Here is an 11,325-nt window from a genome sequence, read left to right as displayed (position 1 = left end):
GGAGAGTCTGTCCTGTCACAGGGAGAGATAAACAACACCTACCACAGAGAAACAGCCACTATCAGAAATCAATAACAGCGGAAACGCTGCTGGGAGATTTATATCTATTTTTTTAAACACTCTGGTCAGTCATAAAGGGCTGGCAAATATTCTCTGTATTATTGAATTCTATTCTGGGATGAACACCAGCCTCAGGGCAAGACCAACCTTAAATGGTAACTGTGAAACACGGGGAAAGATTTAAATAGCTAAACTGGAATGAATCAGAAGTAAATACTGCCCCTGTGCTGATCTGAAGGGGGAAAAGAAAGGATTCTGTGATTTTACAATTAAAGCAGATAAGGGATTGGATCAAGCAAAAGGTGTGGGTGTGAAATGGGGCACAGAGATTCAGGCCACTACTTTTTTGTGTAACTTATTCAGGTGTTAGTGGAGCTTCTTTAGAGAAAGAGGCTATTCCGAGGAAGAAGAGGCTATTCCAGAAAATAGGATCAAGGGGGAAGTGGTTTTCTTTCTTAGTGTCCCTAGAAGGGCACAGGAATCAGGGCAGCAAATCTTCATCTTGGCAAGTTTGCAGACTTCAGATAAATCTCCGCCTGAGAGGCAAAATGTAATTTTAACTCTTCGAGGCCTCTCTCAGGTTTCCCATTCCTTAGCTATTCCCGGCCAACATATAAGAAACTCAGTTTTCAGGATCTGTTTGCTCAGCACACCACATCCTTACAGGGGATGAAGGAAGAGTTGGCTCTGAGCAAGAAAACCTCAATGTAGGTGGAGGACCAGCCAACTGAACCAACCATTTAGAAAGCCCTGGCGAGACATCAGCATGGAGGGACACCTCGAGCAGCCTTTGGTGGTACCCTGCAGAAAGCTGCCAGACCAGCCAGTGCTGTCTGTGGCTGGATGCTGAGGTGAACACCAGCTGCCTGGCATTGCTGCCCGAGGTAGGTTCTTGGAGCAGCAGGAGGGCAGAGAGATACAGGGTTTGCCAACAAGGAGCGTAATTCCAGTGGGCTGTTTGTCCCCTGCAGGTGGTTTGTCCCCCACTATTGCGAGCAGCAGAACTGCTGGAGAATTCAATGATCCCTGAGATGGTGGGAACACAAGTGCCACCCCTGGATCCCTGGTGTGGGTCTGCAGGGGGGTAACTCTGCATGGTGGTGGTCCTGACTCCTTCCCAAACCCAGTGAGACTACAGGCTTGGGCAGTAACGTGCAGTGTGCCCGTATTCATGGGAACATGATGACTTTTCACTCTGCATTATATTTAATGTTTTTTCTCCTTATCCCCAAAATAAATAGTTACTGTTTTCCTAAATAAAAAAAAGCATTCCTTGGGCACTCACTCTGTGCTGTCCCTTGCTTTGCAGATGCAGTCATGGAGTTCATGGCAGATGCCCCAGGATTAAGGCTATGGCATGTTCCCCAGCCAGCAGTCCCTTGGTGCCCTCACCCAGCTCCAGCCAGGTTCTCACCTGCTGTAACGACTTTTTCACAAAAGGCAAAGGCAGTCCCCGGGCCGTGTAGTTTCCCATCAGACATCGCAGGGAAGGACCCAGCGCCTCAAATACCAAGCACACATCTGGGAAAGAGTCAGGGATTCACTAACAGAGAGGAGATGCCACCACCAGCCTTTTGCCTTTCACCAGAGAAGCCAAGTATCTCCTTATCCAACCTCTCCCCTCCAGTCACCTCCCTGTGTCCCAGTCCAGCCCCTGCCCTGCTCATCCTCCTCATCAGAGCACAGCCCTTGGTGGTTTTATACCATCCTGTGACTCTCCAAAGCAAGCCCAGGCTTTGCTGACCCAGAGCCACAGCACTCTCAGCAGAAGGATATGGAAACCATTCTCTCCAATCATTCTGAAGTCATCTAACAAACAGACAATGTTTTCTCCTGCCCGGTCCTTCTTCTTCATACTGCTCACCTGATGGGGACAATTCCAAGAAAACTGTAATTAGAGGCATATATATGCAGAAGGACATCTTGTGCCTGTTTATCCTGTTGTACAGACTTTCTCTTCCAGGACCTGACACTTCATGACAAATCCCATGAAAACAGCATCGAGAAAAGCAGGCTCTAAACACACAAGCTGAGTCTGTTACCAAGGAATGAGTTTCTGTATGTTGTCTAGCTCTTGACCAGGTGGGACCATCACCCTCACAGTGTCCAAATGACTCAAGCTGATCCTGCTAATAACATCTAGCACACTTCCCACTGCTCATTCTACCCCATGCAGGCTCAGAAAGTGCTCCTGCTTGTGCTGGAAGGGGATTCCTCCAAGACCACAGCTCCCTGCTCCCAGAAGCAATGACCATCCGCTTCCTTTGCCCTTCTGCAGCCTCTGCTCCTTGTCCTCAGAGCGGGGATGGCCCCATCCCTCCCCAGCTGAGAGCAGCAGGTTGGGACATTGCCTTTTAAAACACACACACCTTCCCTTCAGCAGTTTCTTGCAAGGGGTTGCAGAAAGGCAGAGACCTTCTGGTTGTCTTTGTCCACTTGAAGGCTACCTGTCTTACCTGGCTAGAGAGCAGCTTCTGTGTCTGGAGGAACCCAGTGAAGTAGGTCTCTATGGGCTGAATAAGGCTTGGCTATGGGCAAGTACTGCAGAGATCTATGATACAGAGTGGTGGCAGAGGGCATGAATGTAGATCTTTCATACAAGAACCAGCTGGCATCAAACCTAGCACTTGGAAGGTCCAGCAACAAAGCAGAGGAGATGGTTCTTCACGCAGCATGTGGGTAATTGGTGGCAGTTCTTGTCACAGGGGCTGTGTGTGCTGGAGCCCACACAGGCTCACAGGAAAGCAGGGCAGGTCTCTTGGAGGTAAATCTGCTGAGAGTTACTGCCCACACAGACCTCACCCTTGGCCCAAGAGATCTCCAGCTGGAAACTGCTGTAGGGCAGGGGAGCATTCGGTGGGAGCAGCACCCTGTGCTTCACTTGTCTGTACACCCGTCTGGATATCTGCTGTGGGCCCAGGGTGCTGGGCTGGGTGAACCCCGAGTCTCCCCAAGCACAGGGGCTATGGTACCCCTGATCTTGCACCAGCACTGTTCTCCTGTGGACCAAGCTGCACCGGGAGTTTGCTCCCCCAGAGCACTGATCCTGGGACAGACACTCATCCTTGTTTTTCCCTTTTCACATCCATAACTGTTGTGATTTTGGTTTGGAGCATTGGGCAGCTGCCGGATCCGCCTGCACCAGCACCGGGGGGTTTGTGTGGGTGTGACAGGGGTGGGCAGCCCTGGCAGCAGGGTGGACCAGATGGCTTCTCCTGCAGGCACTGACCACCCTGTGCTGGTGGGAACAGCCCTGGGAACCTGCTGCATTCTGCTGAACAGAAGGCGAGTCTTTCAGAGGGAATCAGTAGCCCAGCAAGGGGAAGGCTCGGTCTGCACGCAGGATTGTGCTGATGTGCAGGAAACCAGTGCTCTGATTACATTAAATTAGTACCACTTGGTACTTCCTCTTGCATCACTGAGTCGAGCTCACGTCCCTTCTGATAAGGTCTACAGAATTACAGGTGCAAACTAAACCTTTCCCAAACCTGTTGGGAGAAAGGCCTCAGAGTAATTTGAAATGCAAAATTTAATGGCTTTTACTCATCTAAAGCTGATGTAACTTCATATTTAGGCAAACTCGAAGAACTGTAACCAGGAGCTTTCTAGAACTAGCAGCTCAAGTCACCTTCAAAGGCAACTAGCTGAGACCCAGATACAGGCACCTAATTACCACATCCATTAGCAAAGGCAGGAGGAAGCTTTCTGACTTCAGAGGTTTATTTCATTTTTGCTACATCCTGCTTCTTTTTTTTCTTTTTGCAGATATTTCCTTTAACTTCAGTATCAGTGTTGTGACAGATCAATGCCCTCTGAGCTGGGAACGACACAAATACAGTGGAAACACTCCCATCTCCAACTTAAAGACAACATTACTACTTTTTTCTGATGGTTATCCACCTTATCTTTCTGCAGGTTCCTCCTTTTTACTGGATTTCTGTCTCAGCTGAAAGAAATGGGCTGACAGGGCAAGGGGGACACAGCCACAGCCACCTCTCCCAGTGTGACAGGAGGGAGAAGGTGCCCATTTCAGGGGCCAGCACTGAGCCAAGGCAATTTCTATGAATTACCTAACTTTCTGTTTTTTTCCTGTTCCCCACCTAGCTCCTCAGACTGAGACCTGGAGGGAGAAGGGACGATGAGGCTGACACTCAGACCTGAACTCAGTGGCTCTTCCTGTGGAGCAAAGCACAGAGCCCCAGAATATACATACACAGCGGAGAAGAGCGACCTCATCCTGGGCAGCCTCAGCAGAGCTCTCCCTGCTTTTCAGGACCTTCAGGGCTACGTGTTTCTTCCTCCTGGGAAATGAATCACAGATGTCAGCCAGCGTACACCAGCGTGGCCCTAACCAGCAGCACCTCCCCTTCTCCCAGTCACCCAGCCCTGCCCACCTGCAACCAGCCTTGCACGCCAGAACGTGGGCATCTCTCCTGGTGATGCTGCTGGCATCAGGCAGCACAGGTGCCCCAGAGACCAGCAAGGGGCTGGAGGGAAAAGGGCTGAGCATGGATACTGCAGGGTCTAACCGAGAAGAGCCAACACAGAGCAAGGGCTGAGCCCACCTCATTTATGTTCTTTGGTTTCTGGGGACCAGTTCCGCTCATTGTACCCCACCAGTCTCACTGCCAGGTTTACCCTGTGCTCAGGGGATGCCGAAGTGCTCTGGGGCAGGCAGCTGCATTCCCAGGAGATCAGCCACCCCTTCCCACCTCCCCAAAAGCTGGTCAGCCCCTCACCTCATGTCCTGGCACAGCCAGACGGTGGCAAAGGCGCCACAGCCCAGCTTGCGCAGAGCCTGGTATCGCGTGTTGAACACTTCTCCTTCCTGCACGGGGTGGTGGCCTCCTGTGGGGACCATCACGAGACAACACTGACATCTCTAAATGCTCTTGGACCGAAAGAGCGGCTGAGGACAGCTGTCCTCCTGGAGGAATGGCCAGAGAGGTCCTGGCAGCCTCCTCTGGTCTGGGAAGAGCCTGGCATGATCTCAGCTCCGGAGCTGCACGCCCCAGGACTCACCTGTGCGCTGGGCTGCCGGCACCTCCTGCGCCCGCTCCTCCATGGCCCAGCGTTGCAGCAGATCCTGGCTCGAAGGGATGGCAGCAGTGGGAACCGGGGCGTGGGGTGCAGGTGGTGAGATCTTCAGCACTTTATTCCTTCAAAGAGATTTGGAGCTGCAGGGCAGCCACACCTCTGCTGCACACCAGCCACATGGATTCCCTATTCTACCCCTGCTCTTCCCTCACCTCTTCCTTCCCACCTGCTTCATCGGCCCCTGGAGCCGGGCTGTTCCCAGGGCTTTTGGCACTTCACGGAGTCGGGGATTATTTTAAGAGTTCAAAAGAGGAAAGCTGGCAGGCTGGGGCTGGGCAGGGATCCTGGTGGTGTGCAGCCAGGCCAGAGCCAGGTGGGAGTCTCAGGTTTCCCTGTGCCCAATGTGGATTTTCAGGGGCTTAGTGGAGAATGTGGGATCCCCTCTCACGGCCACAGCAGGGGAAATCACCAGCTGAGGAGGGGACATGTCCTGGCTTTTGCTGGCAGGAGGAGACCAGATGGGTGCAAAGCAGAACCTGGATTTTAGACACTGCACATCTGTCTGCAAGCCCAGCCCTTGGCTGGAGCACGGATTTATCACCGACTGTCCTATGACACCCCAGCAAGAGGCTGTGCTGGAGGGAGAAGCTGTTCCCAGGGTTTGTTACTATGACAGCCCAGGGTACAAACACCGAGACAGTGCAGACAGACTGATGCAACTGCTGTCCCCCCGTAGAACTGGCTTCAGCACCTGAAATAGCAGCCCAGAGCCTGCGTTGCTAATGGAAATGTAGATGTAAGCTGCTGCAGCTGGGGTTCTCCCAACCCAGCCTTTCATAGTTTGGAAATGTCACTTGCTGTATGGCCAAAGCTTCAGGTTAAGGCGCGTTGCCAGAGCTCGTGACAGGGGATAATGATCCCAGTAGACCATTAGCACGGGTAGAAATACTGACCTTTAAATATTTCAAATCAGGTCACTAAAGTTAAGAGCTCGTCTGCACTGGAGGATTTTCAGAAATAGTTACAGTGGGCTGGCAGTGGTGGTGGCAGCGGGAGCCACTTGATGGGACAGTAACATCCTCCAGGTGCTGAGACAGAGCTGTGACTTCCTCAAAAGACTAAAAGTTTCTTTCCACACGCTGATGCTCCTCTCCCAGCACAGCAGCCAGAGACACAGCCTGCCTTTGGGCACCCAGCAAGCTCCCATCATGGTTCTCATTAAGAGTCAGACTGGGCTCGAGGCTCTGATTGTGTCAGGGACACCCCACATTGCCCGAGCTGACATTGCTCTGTTCACCCAAGCCCATATAGCAGTCCAAAAGGATCTCAAAATCCCTTCCCCTTGCTATATTTTTACACCTCTAACTGGGGCATTTACACTGTTCAGAATCAGTCATTTTTAGGAATAAACCTCCAGGATGCTGCATACCTGTAGGACCACTCTTTTCAGCAAATAATAATATCCTAGCTGTGAAACAGAGGTGAAATCAATGTTTTCCTTATTTGTGCACAGACTGAGCACATCAGCAACCTCATGAGCTCCTGCACCACCAGAATCCAGCCAAGCCCTCTTCACTTAGGTCCTTAGGAGAGCAGGGGCTGATCGGAGAGCCGGGCAACAGACTTAAAGATTTTAAGATGTCACCCACCATTCACCTGCCAAAGAAAAACTCAAGAGTATGTGGAGATGGGAGTTCAACAGCATCTTCCCCAGGTGGATTGTTATGGTGATAGGAGACTTTGGTGGGAAAGTAGGACCCAAAGACACACTCAGGGTATAAAACATGTCCTAGCACTAGGGCTGATGGAGCTTTTGGGCAGCTCACCAGGCCCTAGTGTCCTTCTCATTGCAAAGGTGAGGCAAGTCCGTCCTTAAGCACGTGAGACTTCACCTCCATCCACCTTTGTTCCATGGATGCACTGGCAGAGGATGAGGAGCGTTGCTATGCAACTTGGCATAGGAGAGTGGAACATACTTTTTAAAGCTTTGTGATAAAGGACAATCAACGCTTTAAAGTCCTTCATCGCTTGACACCTTTACATTAAAGCCAACTGTTATTTTGCCTTTGGCTTTCAAAGTTACGCTGTGCAGAACCTACTAACTTGCTGCGGGCCTGGACCAGGTCAGAGAACTTCAGCCCAAAAACATACTGGTCCTGCCTGGTCCGAGAGCCACGGGCATGGAGTGGTGCTCCACCTCTGGCCTGGACAACTCCACCTGACCTGCACAGAACGGTGTAAGGAGCTGCCCACCACCAGTCATGTTTTATAACGTCTGGACCTCTGGAGTGGCAGAGCTCACCAGAGCAACACACACCTTCATCTCCTGCACGAGCACAGACCTGACAAGCCCTTGCACCCCTGCAAGTCACAACACGCAGCAGAGAAGCAGCCCCATCAGCACGTGGGGCTCCGAGTCCCAACTTACCGTGCAGCAGCTCGCAGGCAGGACACGCCGCTCCCTTTGTCATCTGGCTCATTCTGGAGCTCCCCAAAGTGAGATACCAGCTGGTCCTGCTGGCCTTTTAGTCTGTGCTGTCTGGGAGGGGTGTCCTTGAGCAGACCCAACTCTTCTGCATCGCTGGATGGACGTGGTGAGGAGCAGGGCAGGGTATCGGATCACAGCACCGCTTCTGGGAACAGGCTTGAGGAGAGCAGGAGAGCTGGGACAGCTGCGATGGATTCACTTTACTGCTTGCCTCTCCCTGCCTCCTGTGGCAGCAGGTCTGTCAGCCTGCTGCAGCTCCACAGTCTCCACAGCAACTATTTATAGAGGGAAATTCACAGCTCTGCCGAGATGGAAACAGAGAAATCCTTCCCCTCTGCTCCACCATCCCCAGACACCGTGGGGCTGCCTGGCACTTCCCACTGCTCCGGCCAGTCAGTGTGTCAGCAGGACCTGTGGCCCTGTCTCACTGCCATGGCACTGTCTCCTATCCCTGCCTGGCACAATGGTCCCCAACCTGCACCTGGCAGAGGGGACAGGCTCCCCAAGCCCACCCAGTGCCACGCTGCCCATCCTGAGGCACCTCAGCCTCCCCCAGCAGCACCCACGTGCAATCGCAGTGAGGTGCTGGTGACCACAGAGCCCACCTTTCCCCCAGCCCCTTTTCCTGGAGAACAACTACAACAGCAGCATCCTCCCTGCAGTCCCGAGGTGTGACCCAGGCAGCCCAGCAAATGGCCACACGGAGTAAAAATGCCATTTTTTCCCGTCCTGCCAAGCGCCGCAGCCTCAGAGCAGAGCTGGGCCAGCCCTGGCCTCCCCCTCGCTGGGGCCCTGCTGTTCCACAGCTCAGGTTTCCCCGCTCAGCCCCGAAGTGAAGGGTTAAGGCTGCCGAGCAGCAGCTCTGCTGCAGACCCAGGCTGGGGGCCCCTGAGCCCTTCTCCCCCCTGCCTGTGCCCCTCTCCTCTCACCTGCCCTCCCTACACTAAAAATAACACGGGAAGGGGCAGAGGCTGCCCCAGGACGAGCCGTGTGTAACCCCTAAAAGGCCAGTGAGAGCACACACCCCGATGGGAAGGAGGGAGGAGAGCAGTGACATTACAGAGATACTGGGGAGAAGCAGATTGTATCCAAACTCTGCTAGTAAAGGAAGCAGAGGGCGGAGGGAAAGGCAGGAGAGATGGGCCAGGAGCCAGCTTTACCTCTGGGAAGAACCATGCAATTCATTTAAGTTGTTTCACTACTTCATGAATGCTGGTTCCTGCCTCGTGCTGGTGGACAAGAGCCATCAGCATAAACTGGATCTCAAGCAACCCCCTCCCCGCTCACCCACCGTGGAAAACCACAGCCAGAGCTGTAAGGTGCCACAGAACAGATCTGCCCGACTGTCCCGCACAGCTCCAGCCCAGCTCCTGCTGCAGGGGATGTGAAGGGAGGTTCCCCTCCTGTGCTGGGGATGGTATTTGAGCTCTGGAAACTGCAGAAGTGCCACCATGTAGGAGTGTTGGTGGAAGGCAGCACAAGGTTACCTCAAAGGAGCTCAGTCCGTATCTCCTGGACCACAGAGGAAGGGCAGGAGGGAAAAGCCCCACGTTCCCAGCACAGCTCCCAGGTCCTGGTGCTCAGGACTACGCTATTTCCACTTCGGAGGAAAAAAAGGTGAATAGATGTTGGGCAATTGCCTCATTGTGCAACACACACATGACACTCAGGTTGTATATTAAAATTTATTGAATTATTGTGTAAGAATTCTCTTTATTAAAATCATTTGGACTCTAAACTGATTATTTACAGACAAAACCTCTTATATCACCAATAGATTCCTACATCTCAGAACAATATCTACAAACAGTTATTACACTATGTAAAAAAAAATTCAGATTTTTTTTTTTTTCAAGCTTTTTATATTAATTATTAATTCCAATTTGAGAAAGACAGTACCTCAGGGACTCTGAGCAGAACTCAAGGTGTGGCAGGGCATAAACGCAGGTCAGGCCATACCATAACAGACAGAGAAGACACCAAGTCACAAGGCTGGGAGAGGGCAGAGTCACCAGGACAGAGGACCAGGAGAAAGACTATTAGAGCAAACGCACTGGGTGTTCTGGAAACCAAAAGAATCATCCTGACAAGAAAGGCACCAAAAAAAGCAGCATCTTGCTGCAACCGGGGCATGCCCTGAAAAAGAAACGACATTCCACCGAGGCAGCAGCGTCTGAGAACCCTCGATTTTAATTAAAAAAAAATTCACCATCATTTCTACAAAAAACCTGCAAAACTTTCCAGGTACAGGCTACATTTGCCACCAGACAGATGAAAGCAAGCGCTCTCACATCTACATCACACAGGTGCCAGCTACTCTTAGTCGTGCCAACAGGAGAAACATTCAAATACACTAACGGATAATTATCTTAATACTGATCAGTTCTCGGCATTTCATCCAGACCACGATGGAAGCAAGTTTCTTTCTCCGACTGCAGTACTGAATAAATCTCAATGCCTGCCATTCAAGAACATCACCTTTCTGAGAACACAATTAAAGCAGTGACATCCCCTTCCTGCCCTTGTGTCCTGCAGAAGGGGACAGTGGCTGTGGCAGGGCACCCTCAGCTGGTACCCACAGAACTTGCTACCTGTGAGAAAACAGGAACGTGTAGAGAGGATTCTCCATCCTTGAGAAGGAACATCCATCTCCAGAGTGTCTGACAAGCTGGTCATGGAATCAGGCAGAGACTGGAAGAAACTTGGAAGGATCGTGAGAAATAAATAAATAAGTCTTCCCTTCACTAGGGAATTTTATAATAAAACCTGTTTTGTGCAAATTTAAATGCAACAGAACCCTGTCATAGCAATGGGTTTTGCCACAGGAGAAGGGCATGGACGGAGAGAAGAGGGGCTGTGCCCAAATCACCCAAGGTGATCCCAGCGAGGGGCCTTCAGTGCATGTCCGCAGGGGAGGAGGACGCTGGCATCTACAACACCAAGGACACACTGAAGGGAAGAGATGGGCACTACCAGCTTCCCACCCTGACTGCACCTGCGCTGGGCAGTGCCTCCTGTCCAGCTATGCAAGGACAAGCTCAAGATGTTAAATAAGTCAATCACCTACATTTAGCTCAATTTTTAAGTCTTGATTATTGCTCTAACAAAAACAGACTTTCACAGATACACTCAGAGAAAGCAGACCGTTCCCAACATGCAGGAGCATCACTGAGAAGCAAAGATGATGTGGAGCCCACTTACCCCACAGCCACCAGGACTCCTGTCACTATGATTCCAGGAGAGCCCACGAGCCCCCTCCCTTTGCTGATGTGAGGTGGATCCAGAATTAAGCCACAAGCCACCCTCTGTTCTGGGAAAGTGCAGAGAGAATTCTGCAAAAATAGGGGCAGCATTTAACAGCCTGCAGAGCCATAAATCCAGCAGGCAGCCTGGGGCTCCTGGCAGACACTCAGCAGGTTGGAGAGGCCACAAACTATGTCTTGCTGCCCAGGGCAAAAAGTCCACCCGTCAGTGCACAAGGAGACAACATTACTGTGCCACTACTCACCATTCCTTCAGCCACCTGCACCTGCCTCAAACCAAGGAATCTCCTCCTGTGCTTCCTAAGGGAGCGGGCTTTACAAATGTGTGTTCTTTCTGCTTGATCCCATCTGGCAGTCCTTTCCTCCACCCAGCTTTTTTGGGGGCTGATTTAATTAGATTTGGTCATGACAGATGTTTCAGGGATGCTAAGTTCCCATAAGTTTCATGGAAATGGGTGGTGAGGCAGGACTGAGACC

At 51.6% G+C, this 11,325-nt stretch overlaps 1 protein-coding gene across 1 annotated transcript in view; it reads right to left on the bottom strand.

Annotated features, from left to right (window-relative positions):
• Positions 1-5,125, bottom strand: part of LOC104528307 (SRSF protein kinase 3) — a 10,958-nt gene extending 5,833 nt beyond the window's left edge. Inside the window, exons 1-5 of the mRNA XM_010172274.1 lie at positions 5,083-5,125; positions 4,800-4,908; positions 4,274-4,361; positions 1,837-1,924; positions 1,475-1,581 (exon numbers count right to left, since the gene is read on the bottom strand). Coding sequence (XP_010170576.1) covers positions 1,475-1,581; positions 1,837-1,924; positions 4,274-4,361; positions 4,800-4,908; positions 5,083-5,125 — 435 coding nt within the window. The remainder of the gene's footprint in view (positions 1-1,474; positions 1,582-1,836; positions 1,925-4,273; positions 4,362-4,799; positions 4,909-5,082) is intronic.
• Between the last annotated feature and the right edge of the window lie 6,200 nt (positions 5,126-11,325).

This window comes from Antrostomus carolinensis, unplaced genomic scaffold (assembly GCF_000700745.2).
Source record: "Antrostomus carolinensis isolate BGI_N321 unplaced genomic scaffold, ASM70074v2 scaffold27657, whole genome shotgun sequence".
Classification (NCBI taxonomy): Eukaryota; Metazoa; Chordata; class Aves; order Caprimulgiformes; family Caprimulgidae; genus Antrostomus; species Antrostomus carolinensis.
The sequence above is the reverse complement of the archived record's forward strand: the minus strand, read 5'-3'. Positions and strand labels throughout refer to the sequence as shown.